The sequence below is a fragment of the Sminthopsis crassicaudata genome, chromosome 4 (assembly GCF_048593235.1).
Source record: "Sminthopsis crassicaudata isolate SCR6 chromosome 4, ASM4859323v1, whole genome shotgun sequence".
Lineage (NCBI taxonomy): Eukaryota > Metazoa > Chordata > Mammalia > Dasyuromorphia > Dasyuridae > Sminthopsis > Sminthopsis crassicaudata.
In genome coordinates this window covers 90770694-90798607 of record NC_133620.1, presented here as the reverse complement: position 1 = coordinate 90798607, position 27914 = coordinate 90770694, and the positions used below count along the sequence as shown (strand labels likewise).

Sequence of the window (27914 nt, the reverse complement as noted above, 5' to 3'; positions counted from 1 at the left end):
CCATCCTGCTTAGCTCTTCAAATGTCACCCACTAACCAGGCCACATGATACCCAGATAAGCTCTCATAAACTGTGTGGGACAAGACCACAGGCTCAAATACATCAAATAAATTAAAGAGATTTCTCAAGGCAAAAGCAGAAAGGAATTTTATTACAGTCCTGGGAGAAAGGGTGTCTCCTCCTCATAAGCAGAGAGAGGCAAGGCCCAGTTCAGACAAGAATTATATAAAGCCTTGTGCTAACACTCCCTATAAGCTGGACTTTGTCCTGATTAGCCAGGACAAATGACCTCAAATTCTAAGACATAAATGAGGAAAAACTTTCAACCCAACCCCATCTTTAAGAGTACTAAATTATTCATTTAAAATAACTCCAATTTAAGGAGTTTCAATGCCAAGGTGGCCCCAACTTAGTCTCATAAAGAAAAGATCCCACATCTTGTAAACCATGTGATCTTTGGAGAAAGAAACCTGGCCCTGGGGCACAGTCGACCTTCATTCTTTAGAACACTGTCTCCATCTTGTGAGACAGTTTTCACAGTTCACTTCATTCACCAGGAATAGTACAGCCAAATTCCAGGACTCCTATTTTAAGGAGAAAATATTACAAACAGCCAAAAAAGGAAAAAAGGACAAAAGCAAAAACAAAAACTTACATACAATGAAGACTCAATATAACATAAGATTTAATAATTTCTACATTAAAACATTAGGCAGTTGTGATATTCTGGAGGGCAAAATGCTGGGATTACAACCAAGAATTCAATAAAAGTGAGTATAATTCTTTGGGGGGAAATGGATATTCAATAAAATTGAGGACTTTCAAGCATTCCTAATAAAAAGACCAGAGATGAACAAACATATTGATTCATAAATTCAAAACTCAATTGAGGTATAGAAAGGTAAGCAAGAAAGAGAAATCATAAGGGATTCAACTACATTAAGTTGTTTACATTTTTATCTGGGAAAATATTTATAATTCATAGAGCCTTTCTCATTATTAGGGTAGTTAGGTGTACACTTCAATAAAGGGCACAGGTATGAATTAAATATGATGTGATAATTATCAAAATTATAAAATTAAGGGGTGAGAAAGAGACCCTGGGAGAAAGAAAAAAGGAGAGATAGAATGGGGTATGTTAAAACAAAAAAAGAGCTTTTACAATGCACAGGAAGATGGGAGAGATGTAAGGTAAGACTATGTGAACCTTATTCTCATTGGTATTATTTTAAAAAGGAAATATCATACACAGACAATTGGATATAGAACTCTGTCTCATACTCTAGGAAAGTTGGAATGTCAGGTTTTTAGACTAATAAAGAACTGGAAATTAAGGCGAGGCCCATCAATTAGGGAAATAATTGAACAAGTTCTGTATGTTTGTAATGGAATACTATTGTGCTATAAGAAATAATGGATGCTCCCAGAAAAACCAGGAAAGACTTATATGAACTGATGCAACATGAAAAGAGCAAAACCAAAACATTGTATATAGTTAACAGCCATATTATATAGTGATCAATTGTGAATGAGTAGGTAATTTTTTAACACAGTGATCTAAGACAGTTTTGAAGGACTTATGATGAAAAATGTTATCTATTTCCAGAGAAAGAATTGATGGAGTCTGAAGGCAGATTGAAATATACTTTTAATTGTTTTCTGCATCTTTCTTTACAACATTACTAACATTGAAATATATTTTGCCTGATTGAACATGCATGACCTATATTGAATTGTTTTCCTTTTCAATGAGAGAGAAAAGAGATAATTTGGAACTAAATAAATTTTTAAAAATGTTAAATTTTATGCACATAGAATTGGGGAAAATACAAACTTTATAAAAGCAAACAAGTAAATTAAAACCTGTATCCCCATGCCCTCAAGTCCTTAAATGTCCGCAAGATTTAAAAGTCACTAGACTTATAGTACAAGTTCTTCTTGATAATTCATGCCAATTTGAATTTTCAGGAGTGTGAAACAATCCATAGGTTTGATGAAATCTGTCAGATTCTCTGTCATATTTCTTATACACACTTCAGGGAAGTAGCATGCTTGGTAATTAACAATGTCTGTTCTACATCTATATACAGCTGTTCTTCTTCACTTCATCAGGAAATCACCAAGCAATAGCATATATTATTTCTTTTTTGAGTTCATTTTCTAGGTTGAATAGGATTCTCATTTCTTTAAAAGTCTAGATTAAAACAACACCAACAATGACGATACCAACAACAAAAATCAAGAAAAATACCTCCCTGTCTTTTGCTCTTGTAATAATGCTTACTTTCTTCTCTTTCTTTTCTGTGTCTATGAACCTGATTCTTCCTCTACTCCACACCCCAGGTAAAACTTGTTAGGCTATTAACATCTGTTTCCTTAGATCTCCATTTTTAGCTATATCATCATCATCATCATCAACATCATCATCATCATCATCATCATCATCATCATCATCATTATTTATTTTGGTTCTTTTAGGATCACCAAACAATTCTGAGAGCATGGGCAGTTAAAGATTTTGCTCCAAATTGTCCTTTGTATGTCCAGATATTGAAGCCTGAAAATAAGTTCCACATCAAATTTGCTGGTAAGTTTAGAATTAACAGATTTAGTTGTTTTTTCTTTTTTTTTTTTTTGTTTTTTTTTAACAACTCATTGAAATGTATTTTAATTGGTGAATACTTAGTATATTGATAATGGTCTAGACAAATTGATATGTGTTTTCTCCAACTTGTATAGATAGTCTTTATTTTTCCATAGTTATATGCTACTATGGAGTCAAAATTTTTTGGCTAATTTGTTCATTGTGTTTAGTATATAGTCAGTCAATTTCTGGTTGATTCATGAGAATAATTTCAATCCTGAAAAAGACAATATAGTATAGTGGATAGAAGGGGGACTTAGATTTAGGAAGAGCTGGATTCTTATCCTATCTCTGACACATATTAGCTTTGTTACCATGTACACCGATTCTAAAAGCCTCAAACATATCTCTTATGACTTTTAGTTATAGATTAATTGCAAATCTGCATTCCAAGATAGAGTTTGCACAGGATTTCTTCACCCTAAGAAAATCACAAATATGAAGCAAACAAATAAATTAACATTAAAATTTAAATAAAAACTGAAATAATTGGATATAACCAGGCAATTAAGAATGAATCTGAGAGTAATATACTGCATATGAGATATATATATGTGTGTGTGTGTGTGTGTGTGTGTGTGTGTGTGTGTGTGTGTGTGTGTGTATAAAACACTAATTGGATCATTAAAGCTTTGATAAATAACCTCTGTATGCAGTGACTTTTGTGTAAGTAATATCTAACAACATTTATTTGTATGTGTTGTTGAAGATGACTTTGAAAATAGCACCAAAAGTGTAATACTATTGTATTTTATATTTTTTGACACCTCAGAGCTTAGCACATTGCTTGGAACAGAGTAAAAACTTAATAAAGGTTTTTTGATGGGTTAACAATAATATTATCAAGGAGTGAAATGAGGGTAAAGTAACCATGTTGATGAAAAACTATACTATCAATTGAAAGAAATGGAAATGTTTAACTTGGGTGACTGAAGATTTGGGCATGGGGAAAAGGTGAGGCAAAAGAATTGATGGCAGTCATCTGAAATGTGAAATAGGGATCCTATATCTTAGATGCTTTAGAAAGATGAATTGACATTTTAATGTTAATTAAATAATAGAACGTACAAGAATTCTCCATATTGTTCTTCATCTGTAGTGCATTACTGTTCCCTCCAAAATAGATTAACATATTTTAATTTCATTAATTAAACACTTTCAATCTAACTTCATTGTGCTTAAATTTTGATTTTTCTCTGGTTTGACCAAAAATATTGGCATGAGTGATTTTTTTAAAAATTGTTTTGTTGCTAGAATCCCTTTCAGTATTTCATTTTTACATCACCTCCTGAAATTCCATTTTATAGACTCACAGTATCTATATATATTTTATGGCTGAGATTAGAATTTCTCAATAAGTCTGTATTTATAGTATGCAGTGATGGAAATGCCTTACCCTCATTAAGATGCTATGAAAAGGGCTTGAGAGTGATCTATAGAATTCACAAACCATTAAAATGGCTTCTGTATTTAAGCATATGGTGAAAAAATAATATGAAATTGCTAAGAAAGACAGTGCATTTGTGGTGTCACTTAATGTTTAGTAAATTAAATATCATCTGCTTTTATTTCTAAATCACATCCATTTGGTAGCATTCATTAAGAATCATTATCTTGCATATTCATGAATCATATGCAATAGTAATTCTAATTATGCTATATGGAGAATAAAGCTTAATTTTATTCCATTTATTTGCAAATGTGCCTTGTTTTTATCTTGAATTGTACAAATATTATTAAAGGTTTACATATGTATTCAATAGTCTTTTCAAAAAAATATAAGGAAGTTCAAAAACAGAGAAATTTCATTGATCTATTACAATAAAAATGTATAAGTTTTAGAGAGCCCAAAATGTCTCAAGCCAACAATTTTATTCTTCCTAGATATAGAACTTATCTCCAGATAAATATTCTCTTTTAGGGGGACTGAATATGTTGGAATTAGTATGGTTGATGCATAATCTTTCTACCTCTAGATAAGCCAGTGCTCAAAGTGCTGGAATCATAAAAATATTAAGAATAGAGGATTGTATGTCTTTGTGGCTGCCTTTTTTTTTTTTTCCTTTCCTTGACTTTATTTTCCCTTCAATAGTCTTGATAGAATGCATCTCTCTCCCCTAAAACAAAAATCTACTTTATGTTTTCTAACATGTGATAATTATTTTAGTATTTAACAAATATCTAAACCATATCTTCCTTATCTTTATTTGGCAATAAAATTTGCCTCCAACTATGCCATTTCTGCCTCAGTAGAATGCTGGACATGAAGTAAAAAAAAAAAAAAAAAAAAAAAAAATATATATATATATATATATATATATATATATATATATATATATATTCCATGTTAGGATATATATACTAATTTTATGACTATGGGCAATTCATTTAACCTCATTCATCTTCAGTTTACTTATATATAAACGGGGAAAATAGAAAGTCATACCACTTCAAAAGATTGTTGTGGGGTTGAGATAATATGATATTTTGGAAACTCGTAAGCACCAGATCAATCTTCATTGCTATTATTATTTCTGAGAAAATGTGTGCTATTTCAGGTACATATAAATTCCTCCCACGTGTATACAATGTTGCCTCCTTTAAGAAAGATAACACTGTAATTCTGCTATCCATAGTCACTTAAGTAAACGTGAACACTTTTTTTTTTTTTTTTTTTTTTAGTTCAGAAGCTTGCACAATAACCTATATCTAGAGCTGCAAATTTTTTGAAAATTTGAAGAAAGGAAGGCATTTTTTAAAAAATGGGAAGGTGGGGGAAATTCCATGAGCCTTTTAAAACTCTTTATAGCACTAAAGTTAGTTTAAAAAGAGCAGAGCATATGGAAAGGAGTCAGAAAAGGACTCCCTTTAACAGCATCTCCAGCACTCATTCAGCCTCTGTTTAAATAATTCCAGAAATAAGGAGTTTACAATTTTTATAAACAGGCCTTTTCATACCAGGATTCAGACAAGTCAGAATTTACTTCTCAGTAACTTCCATTCATTGGTCTTAGTTCTGCCCCTTAGGACTAACTACTAATAATGATAATGATAATATGGAAAGTATAATAAATGAGAAAATGTACTAAGCAAAAATAAGACCAAACGAAAATACATAATATTAACAAAGTGGAGACTGATAGAGTAGTTAAAGAGGTTTTAAAATATACAAAGTCTTACCCTAAATAGAGAAACCTAGCAATAGAAATCAGTCATGTGGGAATCATTCATCATCTTGAATGCTACTAGAGTGGTACAGGCAGCTAGATAGATCAGTAGATAAGAGTACTAGACCTAAAATAAGAATATATAATTTCAAATATAGCTTTAGATACTTATTAGTTTTTTGGCAGTATTCATTTAACTTTATTTTATTTGTTACTTATAAAATGGGGGTAATAATGATGGGATTCTAAATGTTATCTCCAGATTTTTGCTGTTCCTAGCCCTAGCCCAACCCCACAGAAATTCTTTATCATGGCTCTCACTATAACAAGAAACAGGGCTTCATGATGAAGATGATAGCTTGTGGTTTAAACATGATACAGAAATCAACCATGTAGAAGAGGATTTTGGACTACAAATCACAGGCGGGACTTTCCCCAATGTGGCACTTGTGCAGTTCTCCTTTTGTGTTCTCCTTGGGTGAATCTATGATAATTATAAATATCATTACCATATATTCATTAAAGCTTCTCATATGCACTCGTGAGCTTTTCTGTAAGTATTCTGGGTGATCATATGTAAGTCCCCGAGGCTATAGCAAACTTTTCCTATAACCTCAAAATTTACATGTCTTGTGATGTAATCAACACTATTTACTGTATACAAATTCTTTTCTTGCTTTACTAGGTTGCTAATTCCTTCAGGGATGTTGGCCCACCTACAGAGTGCATAAATCTCAATAAATGTCTTTATTTGATTTGGAGAGGGGCTGTGTCCTGAATTATTTCAAACAATACCTAGAATAACCTATCTAGATCCCAACTAAAATAGTACCTATCTTCCCAAATTGTTGTGAGGATCAAAAGAGATAATATTAACAAAGAACTTAGTCAATCTAAAAGTACTGGTTTATTATTATAACAAAACAGGACTATAACTTAAAAACAAAAGCAAACAAAAAATGTAAACTTTGGACACTGTATATTGTTAAGTTAACCTATGTTATATTATCTTTTACTTTAGTGACTATATTACACTATTGATTCTCTAAGCTTGAAGTTCACTAAAACTTCTAAATCTATTTCAGATAACATATTGACTAGTCATATCTCTTCTATTAATCAATCTATTTTATTAAAATAGGTTGTGTACTTAGCATTTGTGCTAAGTTCTATAGATACAAAAAGACATAAAAGCCCCTGTTTTGAAGGAGTTTACAGTCTAAAGGCAGAGACAACATAAAAACAAATGTATACAAATCAATCTATATACAGGATAAATAAGAAATAATCCAGATAGGCAAAGCACTAGAATTAAGAGGTATTGGGAAAGGCTTCCTGTAGAAGATGGGATTTTACTTGGATTTAAAGGAAGCAGGGAGGTCAATAGTTGAATAAAGAAGGAAAAGAGTTCCAGGGATAGGTCACAACTAGAGAAAATTTCCAAAGTCAAGAGATGCAAGCCATTGTCATTGGATTGGGCAGCATGTTTTGGGGAATGAATTATGCAAAAAAGATTAGAAACATAGGAAGAAACTAGGTTATGAAGAGTGTTGAATGCCAAACAGTATCTTACATTTGTTCCTGGAAGAAATAACAAGTCACTGGAATTATTATCGATTAGTGAGAGTGATATGATCACATCTGCAGTTTAGGAAAAATCACTTTAGTGGCTGAATGAAGGATGAATTAGAATGGGGAGAGACTTCATACAAGCATACCCATCTGTAAGATATTATAGTAGTCTAGGTGCGAAATGATGAAAGGGTATACTAGAGGGGTAGCCATGTTGATGGGGGAAAGGAAAATTATTTGAGAGATGTTTCAAAGGTAAAATTGACAGGCCATGGCAATATCTTGAATGGAGGTGATGAGAGATAGTGAGGAATATCTATTTTATTTTGTAGTTCTGAAATTTACTTCTTTCTGAGTTCAAGTGTAAGACTTTAGCCAAAGTTCAATTAATTTTATTTGTTTTATTCTATGATTTCACTTGCCAATACAGTTTCAGATGCTATTTCTGCTATACATTAAGTGATTTGAGAGAAATAGCATAGTGCAATAGAGAACTGTTCTCAAATCAGGAAGACCCAGGTTTGTTATAGATAAATAAGTAGATAGGTGATAGAGCATTTATTGGGTGCTTACTATGTAGTAGGCACTGTGCTAAGTATTGGGAATGTAGTAATAATTCTGATCAAGAAATTTACATACTAGTAGAGTAAAACAATATATGATAATATGTAAAAAAGAGTTGAATAGGGAAAAGATTGAATGGAGGAGAAGTAGAGTGAAGAGTCATGAACTGGTCCAAGTTTGAAGAGAACATGGCTGGTAGGTGTGTCCTCAATTGGAGGTTCCAGGAGGAACTCATGAATAAGATGAAAAGGCCTTTGAGGTTTTTACAATGTATTAAGAAGGATGAAGGATGAGGAAATGGAAGTGAGGAGTTGGTCAGGAAAGTCATGGGTTGCTTTGCGCTTTAAATATACTCACTCTGTGATTGGGAAAATCATTTAATCTCCCAATATTCTCTCAAAAAATTCTATAAGATTTTTTAATTTTTTTTTCATAAGGACCAACCTTTTCCCCTCCATTTTCTTTATTATTTACTTCACTCTCTGGCACAAAAATAAGTAATAAATAAATTGCTTCCTTCTCAGAATGTTTGTATATTCATAAAACATATTATATTAAAGAGGAAACAAATACATTGAAATACACCTATCAAAATAAATTTCAAAAAATTCTACTGACCTTTTCCCAAGAATTAAGAATGCCTTATCTAAACTGCTAAGAAAAATCTATTTATGATGACAGATGAAGTAAAATTTCAGGCTTACTAAGAACAAAAAACAAAGAAACAGAAATTATGATTAATCTGTCAATCAAGAATGTATTAAGAACTTATATTTTTGAGGCACTGAGGTAAGTTCTAGAGATACACAGATAAAAACAAATCAGTCTTGCTTGGACTTTAAGAACTAAAACCACTAGTCTAATAATTTATTAATAATTAATATCATGATTAATAATATTATTAAATTTATTTAGACTGGTGTGGCTTTTTTACAAAAGAAAGAAAGGAAAAAAGAAAGGCAGAAAGAAAAAAGAAAGAAGGAAGAAAGAAAGAAAGGAAAGAGAAAGAAAAAAGAAAGGAGGAAAGAAAGAAGGAAAGAAAGGAAGAAAAAGAAAGAAAGAAGTAAAGAAATAAAGAAAGCAAGAAAAAAGGAAGGAAGGAAGGTAAGAAGGAAAGAAGGAAGGAGGAAAAGAAGGGGGAGGGAGGAAGAAAAAGGAAGGGAGAAAGGAAAGAAAGAAAAAAGTTTAAAAGGAAAGAAAGAAAAGAAGGAAGGAAGATAGATATTTACCAGTCTCAAAACCTGTAAAATTTTACAATTTTTTGTTTATAGCTTAGTTAAATAATTACAACTGGCAGCATTTTCATTATCTGGCGAAGTATTTTTTCTTTTTGTGGCTGAGGCAATTTGGGTTAAGTGACTTGCCAGGGTCACACAGCTAGGAAGTATTAAGTATCTGAGAATTCAGGGCTGGTGCTCTATCCACTGGGCCACCTACCTCCTCTGGTGAAATAGTTCTTGTGGACCTGGTCATTTGAACTCATCAAAGGTAACTATGTTTTTCACTATTTCATAATTTATCTTGGATCGCCAGTTTCATGTTAACTAAATTTTTTTTTTTTCCTCTTCAAATATCTCAATCATTCTTTATTGGGATAAAATTTTAAAGGATTATATGTTAATGACAATAATAACAAGAATAAGAACTCAACTTTATATAGTACTTTCATAAAAATCCTATAGACTAGATAGTAAGGGTTCAAATACACACACACACAGCCTCAGTTTATACATTTATCTATATCTAGATGAGGAAATTAAGGCTCAAAGACAAAAAAAAAAAAAAAAATTACCTGGCCAAAATCCACAATTATTGCAACTGGGATTTGAGATTTTCATATTTTTACATCCAGTGAGAACATTTTATTTCCTTCAATTTGAAGGGCCAAAAAACAAACAAACAAACAAAACAAACAAACGAAAAAAAACCTAGAAAAATCACCTTCCACTTTCTTGAATGTGTAACTTTAAATTTATGCTCATATTACTGTTTTTGATACCACAATTACATAGGAGATCTACTTCTACTTTTACTCCTACTACCACCACTTCCAGCACTATTGATGATGATATTGTGATGTAATCATAACACTTTTAGAATACTTACATAAAACAAAATTTTATATTTTACCTTTGCTATGCAATCACATTTCCCTGATAGATTAATTATTTGAAAATTTCTGAACTGTTTCTTAGCCACATACTTCTTTTTTCCAGGTAATTTTTTTCTGCCTCTATAGCTCAAAAAGCAAATGGCTCTATTATGAATCTCATAAACAAAGACTTTTTTTTCCCTACAAGATAATCTTTTTAGTAAAAGCAGTAATTGGACATTTATATAGAAGTTATGAATGGCATGAAGTAAATAAAAGGATGATTCATTAACTAATGACATTGAAAGATACTGTGTTCTATTCTAACCTTTCAATTCAATTATGACAATTTATGTCCCAGGTTAGATCTCTCTGCTGAAGTCCTCTTGATAGAAGGTCGTATTCTATTCTAAAGTTTCAATTCAATTATGACAATTTATGTCCCAGGTTAGATCTCTCTGCTGAAGACCTCTTGATAGAAGGTCATGGATTCTACTATTGAAACTTCTCTACCTTTTCCAAATTAACTTTTCTTTCTTTAGGCTCAGATTTTTTGAGTAAATTAAATCTAAGTTGAAAATATTTTCAAAAAAGGAGAGGTTATAATTTGTAGCTTCAAACTATAAAATTAAATCTAATTCTACCTCTCTCCAAACGGGAAATCTTATTTTATTTTGTTCTATTCCATTTTAAAGACTAAGCATTAAAGAGATTACAACAAATGATAATGCGCCATGACCAAATAAGATTTACACCAGGAATGCAGGGCTGGTTCAATATTAGGAAAACTATTACTATAATTGGCTATATCAATAATGAAACTAACAAAAAATCATATAATTATCTCAATAAATGCAAAAAAAAAAAGGATTTGACATAATTTAACACCCATTCATATTAAAACACTAAAGAATATGGGAATGAATGGAGTTTTCCTTAAAATGATCAGTAGCATCTATTTAAAACTATCAGCAAGCATCATATGTAATGGGGATAAATTAGAACCATTTCTAAAAAAAGATCAGGGGTGAAACTAGGTTGTTCACTATCACCATTACTATTCAATTTTGTATTAGAAATATTAGCTTTAGCAATAAGAAAAGAAAAAGCAATTAAAGGAATTAGAGTATGTAATGAGGTTTTGCTCTTTGCAGCTAAAATGATGGTACATTTGGAGAATCCTAGAGAATCAATTAAACACTACTAGAAATAATTCACAATTTCAGCAAAGTTGCAGGATACAAAATAAATTCACAAAAATAATCATCATTTTTATATATTACAAACAAAGTCTAGCTGCAAGAGATAGAGATACATTTTATTTAAAATAACTGTACATAATATAAAATATCTGGGAGTCTACCTGCCAAGGCAAAGTCAGGAACTATATGAACACAATTACAAAACACTTCCCACACAAATAAAATCAGATCTAATCATTGGAAAAATATTACATGCTCATGGGTAGTCTGAGCTAATGTAATAAAAATGACAATATTGCCTAAATTAATTTACTTATTCAATGCCATACCAATCAAACTCCCAAGAAATTATTTTCCAGAACTAGAAAAATAATAAAAAAAATTCATCTGGAACTGCAAAGATCAAGAATTTTAAAGTAGTCCAGCTGTACCAAACCTAAAAGCATATTATGAAGTAGTGGTCATTAAAACCATTTGGTACTGGCTAAGAAATATAGTAGTTGATCAGTGATCAGACACAATAATCAATGACTAGAGTAATCTAGTGTTTGATAAAGCCAAAGACCTAAGATTTTGGAGTGAGAACTCACTATTTGACAAAAATTGCTAGAAAAACTGGTAATTTATATGGCAGAAATTAAGCAGTGACCCATACCCAACAACCTATAACAAGATACGGTCAAAACGGGTTCATGATTTAGACATAAAGAGTGATACTATAAGCAAATTAGAAGACAAAAAAATAGTCTATCTTTAATATCTGTGAAGAAGAAAGAAATTTGTGTCCAAAGAATAAATAGAGTACATTATAGAATGCAAAATGGATAATTTTGATTACATTAAGTTTAAAAGTTTTTGTACAAGCAAAACCAATGCAGACAAGATTAGAAGAAAAATGGTAAAGTAGAAAAAAATTATATCCAAGGGTTTAGATAAAGGTTTCATTTCTAAAATATATAGAAAATTATCTCAACTTTATAAGAATTTAAGCCATTCTTCAATTGATAAATGACCAAAGTCTATGGACAGATAATTTTCAGATGAAGAAATTAAACCATTTCTAGATATAAGAAAAAATGCTCTAAATCACTATTGATCAGAGAAATACAAATTAAGACAACTCTGAGGTACTACTATATAACTTTCAGATTGGCTAAGATGACAGAAACAGATAATAATGAATGTTGGAGGGGATATAGGAAAACTGGGACACTAATATATTTTTGGTGGAGTTGTGAACTGATTCAAACATTCTGTGGAGCATTTTGGAACTATATTCAAAAGGGATATTAAACTGTGCATACCCTTTGATCCAGCAATGTTTCTACTGCCCTTGTATCCTAAAGATATCATAAAGGAGGGAAAGGGACCCACATGAGCAAAAATGTTTGTGACAGTCCTTTTTGAAGTGACAAGAAAATGGAAACTAAGTAGTTGCTCATCAGTTGGAGAATGACTGAATAAATTATGGCATATGAATGTTATGGAATATTATTGTATATAAGAAATGATCAGCAGGATGATTTCAGAGAGGCTTGGAGAGATTTACATGAATTGATGGTAATTTAAATGAGTAGAACTAAGATAATAATATACATAGTAACACAGCAAGGTTATATGATGATCAATTCTGATGGAGATGGCTCTTTTCAAAAGCAAAGTGATATAGACTGGTTCCAGTGGTCCTGTGATGAAGAAATTTATCTGCACCCAGAGAGAGAACTGTGGGCACTGAGTATAGATCACAACATAGTATTTTAAAATTTTTCTTGTTGGTTGCTTGCATTTTTTTTTCTTTCTCATTTTTTTCCCTTGTGATCTGATTTTTCTTATACAGAACAATAATTATGGAAATATGTGTAAACATATTTTCAACATATATTAGATTACTTGTTGTCTAGTGGAGGGGGTGGGGGAAGGGAAGAAATAATTTGGAAAACAAGGCTTTGCAAGGGCATAGGTTGAAGATTATCTATGCATATGTTGTTGTTGTTGTTGTTTTTCCCTGAGTCAATTGGGGTTAAGTGACTTGCCCAGCGTCATACAGCTAGGAAGTATTAAATATCTGAATCCAGATTTGAACTCAGGTCCTCTTGACTTCAGGGCTGGTGCTCTGTCTACTGTGCACTTACCTGACTCATATGCATGTTTTGGAAATAAAAATATTTACTTAAAAAAAGACTAAAGAATTTAGGTTACTTAAATTTTCAGCTATGTTTTTATAAACTTTTTTATACAAAGATCTGGAATGATGCCATAATATAGATAAATTGTTTTCAGATTAATCACCTGCATCTGTGACAGTTTTGCTGCATCTTCTTGGAAGATGAAGTCACTTAGGAAAATCAGTAAGAGTCTGCCTTCTGTAGAAGCAAATAATTACTATTTAAATTTAAGTTAACACTAAAAAACAGAAACAAACCAAGGGCTCTTTAGAGTCCTTCTTTTCACCCTTTCTTTTATTGCAATTCATTTGGCCATTTCATTCATTTTTTTTGTTTGTTTGTTTGTTTTGTTTTTTTATTTAGAGGGGAGAGGAAAACAAATTTAAGTGGATTTATTTTCATTCTCAGTTAACAGCTCTTATAAAGAATAGGAAAAGCCAGCGGATCTAGTGAGGCTTTGGATTGTGGGTTTATCCATGGTTTGACTTCACAGAATTTTCCCCTAATAGTAAAGAGAAAGTTGTAGCTCATGAATAAAAGAAAAAAGTATAACTCACAAGCAAAAGCATTGACTGAATGAAATAATTTTTTGCTTTCAAACTGAAAAGTGACTAGGAGAGTGAATCATTATGCTAGATTAGTAGGAGTTAGATCTTCTGGGAATTTAAAGATGTGTTTCCACATCTTCTTTCAGAAGAAAGGCTTTTAAAAAAAATCAGGTAAAATTGTAACATGCCCTCCTGGCAGGAACTATTACCAGTCTGTACTAGGCCCAACAGAGTACCTTTGACCACTGACCTTTGCAGTGTCAACTCTACCCGGCTGGCCTCATCTCTGGCCACAATTTCTTGAATAGTAGTTTAATAACTGGTAGTGCACTCAAGAACAGCCACATGTAATCTTAAAAGCCTTTATTATACCTACTCATATAATGCCCTGACTTGTTAGTTCCTTAGTGAACACCTGGTGTTCACGACCAAATTTCTTACCTCTCTTGGCTATCCATCAGCTTAGCTTGGCTTGGCTACCCCAGGCTAGGGAGCCAGGTTAAAGAGTGCCAGGTTAAAGAGAGCTACTGCTGTCTGCAGTGGGCTTATAAAGGGCCTGTGAGGTCACACACACAGCCAACCAGCGAGAGAGCCGTCACCCATTACAAAGCTATCTCAATATGGCCAAGATCCCATCCACAAGGCAGTCCTATATCCACAGATAATACTTCTGGGCCACTCAAATCTCCTGTTGTGCTGTGCCCACCCATTTAAAGGGCCCTTACATAAAATCAGTGTATTTTTAATGATACTGTTGACCATATTGTATAAATATTATCTTTTTTAGTTCACTACTTTCACATCAATAAAATTGTTGAAAAGTACACATCTTGTTTCCAAGTGGGCAAGTTATACAAGGAGAAAAGAATCAGCAAGGGAGAATATATATCTGGGAAGAATGCATTGGGCAAGGAAGGAGTTCCAAGTCAAGATCTTCTCTAGTTCTAGATTATCTAGATTATTTGTTTTGCTTTGCTTTTGCTTTAGTTGTTGTTTTGCTTTTTATTTTCAAAATACATGCAAATATAGTTTTCAGCATTCAAGCTTGCAAAATCTTGTGTTACAATTTTTTTCTCCTTCCCTTCCCCCCACCAATTCCCCTATATGGTAAGTAATTCAATATAGTTTAAATATGAGCATTTCTTCTATACTTATTTCCACACATTTATCATGTACACAAAAAATAAGATTAAAAAAAAAGGAAAAAAATGAGAAAGAAAAAGAAAGCAACAAACAACAACAAAAAACATGAAAATACTACGCTATGATCCATATTCAGTCTTCATAGTCCTCTTTCTGGCTGCAGATAGATAACTCTTTCCATTACAAATCTATTGGAATTGGTCAGAAGCACCTTCATGTCAAATAGAGCTATGTCCATCAGTATTGATCATCATATAATCTTGTTGTTGTATATAATGTTCTCTTGGTTCTATATACTTTACTTGGCATCAGTTCATGTAAGTCTCTCCAGACCTTTCTGAAATTATCCTGCTGATCATTTTTATAGAACAATAATATTTCTTTACATTTATATATCATAACTTATTTAGCCATTCCCCAACTGATGGGCATACACTCACTATCCAGTTCCTTGCCATTACAAAAAAAGGCTGCTATATTTTTGTACATTGGACTCCTTTTACTTTTTTATGACCTCTTTGAGATATAGTCTCAGCAGAGACACTGTTGAATCAAAGGCCATACATAGCTTGATACCCCCTGGGAATAGTTCCAAATTCCTTTCCAGATTGGTTGATTCAGTTTACAACTTACCAACAATGTTGTCCCAATTTTCCCACATTCCCTCTAACATTTGTAATTATCTTTTACTATCATCTTAGCCAGTCTGAGAGGTGTGTTGTGGTACCTTAGAGTTGTCTTAATTTGAATTTTTTAAATCAATATTGTTTTAAATAATTTTTTTGAGTGACTAGAAATTATTTAATTTCTTTATCTGGAAATTATCTGTTCATATTATTTGATCATTTATCAATTGAAGAATGTTTTGTATTTTTATAAATTTGAGATAATTCTATATGTTTTAGAAATGAGGCCTTTTGGTAAAAGGTTGGAACAGAGCCTATTATGCTTCAGGTAAAGCCAAAAAAGCAGGGGTAGCTATCCTTATCTCAGATCAAGCAAAAGCAGAAGTAGATCTCGTTAAAAAAGATAAGGAAGGAAACTATATCCTGCTGAAAGGTAGCATAAATAATGAAGCCATATCAATACTAAACATATATGCACCAAGTGGTATAGCATCTAACTTTCTAAAGGAAAAGTTAAGAGAACTGCAAGAAGAAATAGACAGTAAAACTATAATAGTGGGAGATCTCAACCTTGCACTCTCAGATTTAGACAAATCAAACCACAAAACAAATAAGAAAGAAATTAAAAAAGTAAATAGAACATTAGAAAAACTAGGTATGATAGACCTTTGGAGAAAACTGAATGGCAATAGAAAGGAATATACTTTCTTCTCAGCAGTTCATGGATCCTATACAAAAATAGACCATATATTAGGACATAAAGATCTCAAAATTAAATGTAGGAAGGCAGAAATAATAAATGCCTTCTTCTCAGATCACAATGCAATAAAAGCTACATTCAGTAAAAAGTTAGGGGTAAATAGACCAAAAAGTAATTGGAAACTGAATAATCTCATCTTAAAGAATGACTGGGTGAAAGAGCAAATTATAGAAACAATTAACAATTTCACCCAAGATAATGACAATGATGAGACATCATATCAAAATCTTTGGGATGCAGCTAAAGCAGTAATAAGGGGAAATTTTATATCTTTAGAGGCTTATTTGAAGAAAATAGAGAAAGAGAAGATTAATGAATTGGGCTTACAACTTAAAAGGCTAGAAAAAGACCAAATTATAAACCCCCAACCAAAAATTAAACTTCGAAATACAAAAATTAAAAGGAGAAATCAATAAAATTGAAAGTAAAAAAACTATTGAATTAATAAATAAAACCAAGAGTTGGTTTTATGAAAAAGCCAATAAAATAGATAAACCTTTGGTAAATTTGATCAAAAAAAAGAAAGAGGAAAATCAAATTGATAGTCTTACAAATGAAAAGGGGGATCTTTCCACCAATGAAGAGGAAATTAGAGAAATAATAAGGAGTTACTTTGCCCAACTTTATGCCAATAAATTTGATAACTTAAGTGAAATGGATGACTTCCTCCAAAAATATAGGCTCCCTAGATTAACAGAGGAGGAGATAAATTGCTTAAATAGTCCCATTTCAGAAAAAGAAATAGAACAAGCTATTAATCAACTCCCCAGGAAAAAATCCCCAGGGCCAGATGGATTCACATGTGAATTCTACCAAACATTTAAAGAACAATTAGCCACAATGTTATATAAATTATTTGAAAAAATAGGGGATGAAGGAGTCCTACCAAACTCCTTTTATGACACAGACATGGTACTGATACCTAAACCAGGTAGATCGAAAACTGAGAAAGAAAATTATAGACCAATCTCCTTAATGAATATTGATGCTAAAATCTTAAATAAGATATTAGCAAAAAGACTTCAGAAAATCATCTCCAAGATAATACACTATGATCAAGTAGGATTTATTCCAGGAATGCAGGGCTGGTTTAATATTAGGAAAACTATTAATATAATTGACCATATTAATAATCAAATTAATAAGAACCATATGATCATCTCAATAGATGCAGAAAAAGCATTTGACAAAATCCAACATCCATTCCTACTAAAAACTCTTGAGAGTATAGGAATAAATGGACTATTCCTTAGAATAATCAGGAGCATATATTTAAGACCTTCAGTAAGCATAATATGCAATAGAAATAAACTGCAACCTTTCTCAGTAAGATCAGGAGTGAAACAAGGTTGCCCACTATCACCATTACTATTCAATATAGTACTAGAAACGCTAGCCTCGGCAATAAGAGACGAGAAAGAGATTCAAGGAATTAGAGTAGGAAATGAGGAAATTAAACTATCACTTTTTGCAGATGACATGATGGTATACTTAGAGAACCCCAAAGACTCTGCTAAAAAGCTACTAGAAATAATTCAAAATTTCAGCAAAGTGGCAGGATACAAAATAAATCCACATAAATCCTCGGCATTTTTATATATCACTAACAAAATGCAACAGCAAGAGATACAAAGAGAAATTCCATTCCAAACAAATGTTGAGAGTATAAAATATTTGGGAATCCATCTACCAAAGAAAAGTCAGGAATTGTATGAGAAAAATTACAAAACACTTGCCACAAAAATAAAATCAGATTTAAATAATTGGAAAGACATTCAGTGCTCTTGGATAGGCCGAGCAAATATAATAAAGATGACAATACTCCCCAAACTAATCTATTTATTTAGTGCTATACCAATCAGACTCCCAAGAAACTATTTCAATGACCTAGTAAAAATAACAAAATTCATATGGAAGAATAAAAGGTCAAGAATTGCAAGGGAACTAATGAAAAAAAACTCAGAGGAAGGTGGTCTAAGTGTACCTGATCTAAAGCTATATTATATAGCAGCAGTCACCAAAACCATTTGGTATTGGCTAAGAAATAGACCAGTAGATCAGTGGAACAGATTAGATACAAAGGACAAAAAAGGGTACATCTATAGCTATCTAATCTTTGACAAACCCAAAGATTCCAACATTAGGGATAAAAATTCATTATTCGGAAAAAACTGTTGGGAAAAGTGGAAATTAGTATGGCAGAAATTAGATATGGATCCACACTTAACACCATATACCAAGATAAGATCAAAATGGGTCCATGATTTAGGCATAAAGAGGGAGATAATAAATAGATTAGAGGAACAGAGGATAATCTACCTCTCAGACTTGTGGAGGAGGAAGGAATTTATGACCAGAGGAGAACTAGAGATCATTATTGATCACAAAATAGAAGATTTTGATTACATCAAACTAAAAAGTTTCTGTACAAATAATACTAATGCAAACAAGATTAGAAGGGAAGTAACAAATTGGGAAAATATTTTTAAAAACAAAGGTTCTGACAAAGGTCTCATTTCCAAAATATATAGAGAACTGACCCTAATTATAAGAAACCGAACCATTCTCCAATTGATAAATGGTCAAAGGATATGAACAGACAATTCTCAGAGGAAGAAATTGAAACTATATCCAGATCACTACTGATCAGAGAAATGCAAATTAAGACCACTCTGAGATACCACTACACACCTGTCAGATTGGCTAAGATGACAGGAACAAATAATGATAAATGTTGGAGGGGATGTGGGGAAATTGGGACACTAATACATTGCTGGTGGAGTTGCGAAAGAATCCAGCCATTCTGGAGAGCAATATGGAATTATGCCCAAAAAGTTATCAAACTGTGCATACCCTTTGACCCAGCAGCGCTACTACTGGGATTATATCCCAAAGAAATACTAAAGAGCGGAAAGAGACATATATGTGCCAAAATGTTTGTGGCAGCTCTTTTTGTTGTAGCTAGAAACTGGAAGATGAATGGATGTCCATCAGTTGGAGAATGGTTGGGTAAATTGTGGTATATGAAGGTTATGGAATATTATTGCTCTGTAAGAAATGACCAGCAGGAGGAATACAGAGAGGCCTGGAGAGACTTAAATCAACTGATGCTGAGTGAAATGAGCAGAACCAGAAGATCACTGTACACTTCAACAACAATACTGTATGAGGATGTATTCTGATGGAAGTGGAAATCTTCAACATAAAGAAGATCCAACTCACTTCCAGTTGATCAGTGATGGACAAAGGTAGCTACACCCAGAGAAGAAACACTGGGAAGTGAATGTAAATTGTTAGCACTAATATCTGTCTGCCCAGGTTGCATGTACCTTCGGATTCTAATGTTTATTGTGCAACAAGAAAATGATATTCACACACATGTATTGTACCTAGACTATATTGTAACACATGTAAAATGTATGGGATTGCCTGTCATGGGGGGAGGGAATAGAGGGAGGCGGGTAATTTGGAAAAATGAATACAAGGGATAATATTATTTAAATATATATATATATATATATATATATATATAATAAAAAAAATTAAAAAAAAAAAAAAGAAAAAGAAATGAGGCCTTTTTCAGAACCCTTGAATGTAAATTTTTTTTCCTCAGTTTTCTGTTTCCCTTCTAACCTTGGCTTTCCTGCTCTTTTCTGGAAGAGGCCATCTGCCCTTTTTATGCTAATTTTCTCTCACATTTCCCACTCCTCCTACCAAAAAATAATCAGTGTACTTTAGTTTATTTTGGTAGGCACAGCCTTATGTCCCAGTGGTATCCTTTCAAACTCCTCAAACCTTTCCTCCCAAGACCAAATATTATGGGTTCTTTTCCACATTTTCTCAGGGCCTTATTCATGGCAAAAGCTAATCTATTACATTCTATAAACAACAGTGTATTAATAGCATTGTTATTACTTTTTTCAGGGCTGATTTTGAAGCCAGGAAAGCTTGGAGGGTATTTCCACATAGGGAGTTTGGGAGTCTCCAATATGCTGAATTTATCTCCTACCTCCTACCTTCACATACACATTAACACTCAAACACTTTGTGAATTTGAGGATTTGTAAAGGTCTGCCTAGAAAAAGCAACATCCAATGAAATGAATATTTAATGAAGGAATTTCAGTAATTATGGCTGGTGGGAGAGGGAGTTTTGAAGAGAAGAGGTTTTTCCTGGAATTCCTCCATAGGCAGCTGCCTACTTTCCTTATTTTGACTTAAAAAAAAGAAAAATCAAAAGGAACAAGCAAGCATGCACTTAGCACCTACTCTGAGAATATTGTGGACACAAAAACAGTTATGTCTGTGTGAAGGCTTACAAATGAACTTGGGCTAATGTTAATAAGCTAGGAGATTAACTAACTTATTAGAAATATTTGAAAAATGATTTCTAGACTATTTGAAAAGCTTAGTTTCCTCTTAAGTCTCAGGTTGAATCCAGACATTGTTATTGTCTGTTAAGAATGTCATGTTTGCATTTTCTAAGTTTCTCTGATCTCAGCATTCTATTTTGTGTCAAAGGGTCATTTTGCATTTTTGAATATTGATAATTGTCATTAGGAGACAGGATTTTAGTTAAGCTAATTATATAATTTCATTTGAACCATCCTGATGAATCAACTAATAACTGTTGCCTTTTTATGTAGTCTTTGTCCAACTGCCACAAAACTGGATTATCTTTTTAATGACATATGATTGTCTTGCCTGAGGAACTCCCAGTTTTTCAGTTCCCTACTTCAACTCAAGAGTAATGAGTAACCTGAGGAAAATGGGTGTTAAGTGACTTGTGAAATAACTTGTAAATAATAATTCAATTATTAATAAATCAGTGAGTAAGCACTGAACTTATAAATATAAAGAAGGAAACAATCACTAGGCAATGTATGGTTATGCAATGTATAGAACACTGGCTCTAGATTTAGAAAGAATTGAGTTCAAACCTGATATTGGACACTTTCTAGCTGGACAAGTCACTTATTCTCTCAGCTGTAGAATGGAGATAATAAAAGCACCTAACTCAAAGAGTTGTTATTGAAGATCCAAAGAGATATTTATAAAGAGCTAGCATAGTGCCTAGCATACAGTAGATGCTGTGTAAATGTGTATTCCCTTCACCTTCTTACTAGCTGCTAACTTTGGGCAGAAAAGTTTATATTTTCAAGCCTTACTTTCCTTATTTGTAAATAAGAGTTCTGGAGAGAGGCATTAGACAAGATGGCCTCTAAGATCTCCTAAAGCTTTAAATATATGATTTCTAGATAAATAAAAACTTTTCTTCCATATGTACATTTTATAAATTTTCAACATTTTTCCTCCCTCAAAACTGTAAGCATATGTAATGAGGTTAACCATTCTACAAAACTACCTTTTTCCGTTGAGAATTAAGTTTATTAAATATGTGAAAAATAACTACATATATACATGTGTATATATTATATATGTATATGTGCATACATGTGTGCAGGTATATTATATTTGGGAACTTTGATTCTGTTGAGGTCAGCACTATGAAAATGAAGCAGACATGCATTTCTCTTCCCTACCTTAACTTGCTTCCCTTTATTCCCACCCCATCCCCCCCAAAAAAAAAGATGAAAAGAAACCTAGATATTGATCTTCATTTACATCTTTCTAATTCAAGATTTCATATATTTATGGTTCATTATACTGAACCATAAACTTTCCCCAAGCTCTAATTCTTTGTTTTTAACTGAGATTTGCAGGGAATAGAGGTTCCATATGGCATTGTAGAATTAAGGATGGTGTGTCATTATAATGCTAATATGACATATTATTCTTTGGCTGACTAAGAGAAATTGTGGGTCAGGTATGTAGTCTGTGTGAATAGTGAATAATACAGAAATTAAATATTTCAAGATAAATCACCATTTCCTCTCTTTGGAGGAAAATGAGTATTGCTCCTTTAATCATACGAAAACTTTCAAAACCCATTAATTTTCCAATGTTGATCATCACTTAATCCCTCTAAGACTCTTATTTGCCATTGATGGATGCCACTGACAACAATAATAGTAATACATCAATCTACCAGCAATAATTTATAAAATGCCTATTTTGTGTCAGTAACAATAGCAACTTAAGTTTTTATAATAGCTTAAAGTTTGGTAAGATTATATTTTATTTCATTTGATTAGTTTATCTGTAAAATCTGTAAAATCTGCCAACCTTAATTCTTTGATGTTAAATAGTGCAATTTTGGGGGCAGCTATCTAGTATAATGGTTAAAGCACTTAGCCTGGAGTCAGGAATATCTGAATTTAAATTTGGCCTCCTATACTTATTAGATATGAGATTCCTGGGCAAGACATTTAAACATTATTTGCCTCAATTTTTCACCTGTAAAATAGTGGATACACTGAAGAAAGAAATGGCAAACCAATCTAGCATCTTTGCCAAGAAAATGATAGGACTTTGTCCATGGGGTCAAAAGAATCAGACACAAAAAAAGAATAACAAGTAATATTAACTTTTAGAAGGAAATGAAACTCATAGAATCTAAGTTATTTAGGAAAAAATAAAACTCATAAACAGACATTGTTTCAGAATCAGGATTTAAACATCAGACTCTAGATTCCAAGTCCAATGCTCTTTTCAGTAGATGAAGCATTATAATTTTTTTCTCTCCATTTGTTTTTTCTCTCCTCAGATCTAGTTTTATTTATATTCTTAATGAAGTCTGTCTAGAGGTTGAGACTTATAAATAAGTGTGTCAAAGCTCAACTGTGATATCCCTCTTTATAAATGAAATTGAGGGTTATGCAAATATAGCAATTAAGTGCCCTAAATTCCCATTAATTAATTTTGAGCATCCCAGCTGCTTGTCCTGATTTTACTCAGACTCAAAAGAGATGATTTTGTATAACTATCAAGTTTTCTGTAAGTAGATCTATTGACTTCTTTAACTGTACATGTTGTTCCTTCTCTACATAAATACATACTCTCCCTTTCTCCCCCAAGAGAAAAGCAAAATAAAAAATGCAACCCTCTCACAACAATACAGTTTTTTTTTACCAGAAGATGCAAATCAGCAATAATGTATAGGCAGAGTTATGATAATTTTTAGTAATGTTATGATTTATATCCTACTTTTAAAAAAATTTGGGATAATTCAAAATAAATAAAATGGGAAAATTAAAAAGAAAGAAACAGGGCTACCACCATTCTAGTATACTAGTAACTTGAGATAAGTATAGTTTTGCAACTAAGCACTGTATTTAATGCTGATCTTCCTAAGATGATAGGCAAAAAGAGGAAAACATGCAATTTTACACAAAGTGATATTTACACAATTCTTAAAAATCTTAGGGGAGGAATTAGTGAGTCCCAGTAAAAAGAAATTTATGATAATCAGACATAAAACCAAATCTTCCTGTAATACATATATTACTTAGTTTAAATGCATAAATATTTTTGGTAGCTTCAGAATGAAGTGAAAAAATTACAAAATATAAAGAGAAGAGAGTAGTCTAGGACTATATATATACTTTTAAATCTTTTTCCTTAAATTATTTTCCATACTCGATTTAGAGGAAAAGTAGGGATTGGATTGAAAGGCACTGAACCAAACTAAAGAAATCACCTATACATTGGATTTGGTGAGACTGGGATAATTTGAGTCAGGCTAGTTTTTAGCCTTTCAATTAAGATAATTTAATGTAAACATGAGCAATTTTCATCAGTATTTTTCAGGCTATCTGCAAAATTGCAAAGTAGGCAAATTTTTTTTTTTTTTTTTTTTTTTTTTTTTTTGTGGTAAATCCACTCTGCTTTATTTCCCCCCTAATCCTTATATAAATAGTTCTCTCAAATTCCTCTTTGCTTTCAAAGAAATCGGCATCCTCCACTCCCAGTGACTATCCTGAGAGAAAACTCATTAAAGCACTGGCATTTAAAGGCCATGAAAAATCAGTAAAGAAGACAGGGACCCAAACCAGGTAAAGTTAGTCAACATGTCTTATTATAAATGCTTATTATATATCAAACACCAGAGTTAAGTACCTGGTAATTTAAAGAAAGTACAAATAAGCAAAACTATCCATGCCTTTTCAGAAGCATGGAGGAAATAACAAATAAATATGTAAATGAAATATATGCAGTGTTCAGTCATTTTTTTCAGTCATATCTGACTCTATGACAACATTGAATTTTTTCTTGGCAATAATGCTGAAGTGGTTTGTCATTTACTGATAACAACTTATTCATGTATACCCATGTGGTATACACGGTTCTACAAATCCATGTGGTTCTATAAATCTTATTTTTTTCCTTTTTTATTAATTTTATAATTATAACATTATTTTTTGACAGTACATATACATGGATGATTTTTTACACCCTTATCCCTTGCACTCGCTTCTATTCTGAATTTTCCCCTCCTTCCCTCCACCCTCTCCCCTAGATGGCAGGCAGTCCCATACATGTTAAATATGTTATAGTATATTCTAGATACAATATATGTGTGCAGAAGTGATTTTTTTTTTGTTGTTGTTGTTGCACAGAAAGAATTGGATTCAGAAGGTAAAAATAACCTGAGAAGAAAAACAAAAGTGCAAACAGTTTACACTCATTTCCCAGTGTTCCTTTTCTGGGTGTAGCTGATTCTGTCTATCATTGAGCAATTAGAACTGAATTAGATCTTCTCTTTATTGAAGATATACAATTCCATAAGAATACATCCTCATATAATATTGTTGTTGAAGTGTGTAATGATATCCTGATATCTATAAATCCTTTTTAAAAGGGGTGGACACAACATTCCAAGAGTTTTCCTATAAAATGAAACATTAGACAACTCAATTCAGACGGGGCCTTCAATCTAATTTATGACATAATATTCCAAATGTGTAATGGAGTTCCTTGAAAGATAATTTATTCCCTTTCTTAAAATCTTGTAGGAGCTTCTGATCACTTATTAAGAGTAATATAGTAGAATTCCCTTAAGTATGAGTTAGACTCAGGAGGCACTGAGGTCCTGTTCAACTCTGAGATTCTGTAATTGTATGATAGTCATTTTTCTCCTTAATGTATTTTATTTTACTTCTGGCATATAATTCAGTGTTGGCAAGATGCTCCAGCCTATTTGTGCCTATCCCTCAGATCTCTAATTCCCTTTGGATAATATGTAATTTTAAGTCTTCAGAGACTACAATATTATTTGAAATTCTACATTGGAATTTTCTGTGAAAATGAAAATATGCCTTCCTATCTAATTATTCCTCCCTTTTATATTTTTCTCAAAATAGTACTTAATTAAAAAAAAACATGTAAAATAGTGTTGAACATTCATTTTTATAAACCTTTATGTTCCAAATTTTTCTCACTCCCTCTCTTACCACCTCCCTCCCTAAGACAGCAAATAATCTTTTATAGGTCCATTGTGTACAATTCTTTTTTTAAAAAAAACACTTAGCTTTTTATTGACAGAACATATGCATGGGTAATTTTTCAACCTAGTCCCTTGCAACCACTTCTATTCCAACTTTTCCCTTCCCTCCCTCCACCCTACCCCTAGATGGCAGGCAGTCTCATATATGTTAAAAATGTTAAAGTATATCTTAAATACAATATATGTTTACACATCTGTACAGTTCTCTTGTTGCACAAGAAAAATCAGACTCAGAAAGGTAAAAATAACCTGGGAAGAAAAACAAAAATGCATATTCACTTCCCAGTATTCTTTCTCTGGGTGTAGCTGGTTCTGTCCATCATTGATCAATTGGAACTGAATTGGATCTTCTCATTGTTGAAGATATCCACTTCCATCAGAATATATCCTCATATAGTACTGTTGTTGAAGTGTATAATGATCTCTTAGTTCTGCTCATTTCACTCAGCATCAGTTGATATAAGCCTCTCCCATACTCTCTGTATTCATCCTGCTGGTCATTTCTTACAGAACAATACATTCCATAATATTCATATACAACATTTTACCCAACCATTCTCCAATTGATGGGCATCCATTCAATTTCCAGTTTCTAGCCATTACAAAAAGGACTGCTACAAACATGTTGATATGCAATCCTTTTAAACATCTTTTCATATTTTGCATGTTGTGCAAAAAAAGTCAGATCAAAAGAAAAAAGAACACAAGAAAGAAACAAACAAAACAAACACATGATGAAAATACTATGCTTTGTTCCACATTCTGTATCCACAGTTCTTTCTTTGGATGTGGATGGCATTTTCCATCCCAAATCAATTGGAATTGCCTTGAATCATCACATTGTTGAGAAGAGCCAAAGTCCATCACAGTTGATCATCACATAGTTTTGTGGTTACTGTGTGTAACATTATATTGGTTCTGCTCATTTCATTCAGCATCAGTTCATATAGGTCTTTTCTGAAAACATCTTATTACTTCTTACACAACAATAAATATATTTCATTTGTATACTTTAACTTATTCAGCCATTCCCCAACTAATGGGTATCAACTCATTTATTAGTTGCTTTCTACTACAAAAAGAGCTACTACAAACATTTTGGCACATGTGGGCCCTTTTCTGTCTTTTATGATCTCTTTGGGTTTCAGACCAAGTAGTGCTAGATTAAAGGGTATACATAGTTTGAGAGTCCTTTTGGCATCATATCAAATTGCTTTCAAGAATGGTTGGATCATTTCATAATTATACCAACAGTGCATGAGTGTCCCAGTTTTCCTACATCCCTTCCAACATTTATCATTATTTTTTGCTGTCATTTTAGCCAATCTGAGAGATGTAAAGTCGTAACTAATCTAATCAATAGTGATTTAGAGCATTTTTTTTTCATGTGACTATGAGAAGAAATGGCTTTAATTTTTTTATCTGAAAGTTGTCTGTTTATATTCTTTGATCATTTATCAATTGTTTCTCCCTTTTCATCAGTAATCAGAGTATCACTGAATAAAATTTTCTCTTTTGGAGTTCCTCTAAGGGAATTTTTAAATCAACATATGTAAGTTGAAATTTGTGAGAAGGAAAAAATATTTAAGACAATATTTTCTTTACTAAACAATTAAAAAAAGTTGTACTGGTTTTTTTGGTTCTTTTAATACTTTCATTCTATTATAAATTTTATCTATTTATATCTAGTGATATCTCTATCCATCTATTTCTCTGTGCATCATTTCATCCCACTCCAGATTTGAACCCATTCTTAGAGAGCAATAAAAATGAAAACAATCTATACAGTAACCATAAATAAAATTATATGTAACATTCTTTCTTTACTTTCCTTTTGAGAGAAGGTATATATGTTTCATTTTAATTCTTCAGAATCAATATTGGTTTTTAAAATTACTCATACATTGACTTCCTTTTAATTTAGTTTTTTTTTTTTTTTTTTTTTTTTTTTTTTTTTTTTCATTTACATTTAGTGATGTGCTGGAGCCAACTTATACCAATTGACTAGAGCTACTTTTCTAAAATG

The 27914-nt window shown here is 32.1% G+C and overlaps 1 protein-coding gene across 9 annotated transcripts in view; it reads left to right on the top strand.

The window, feature by feature from the left end:
* Nucleotides 1-27914, top strand: part of KCNT2 (potassium sodium-activated channel subfamily T member 2) — a 588661-nt gene that overhangs the window by 362168 nt on the left and 198579 nt on the right. For all 9 annotated transcript variants that reach the window (XR_012489046.1, XR_012489047.1, XM_074308658.1 and 6 more), the window contains one exon: nt 2479-2587. Coding sequence is in view for 7 of the 9 variants with exons in the window: in XM_074308658.1 (XP_074164759.1) it covers nt 2479-2587 (109 nt within the window). In the remaining 2 variants the exon portion in view is untranslated. The remainder of the gene's footprint in view (nt 1-2478; nt 2588-27914) is intronic.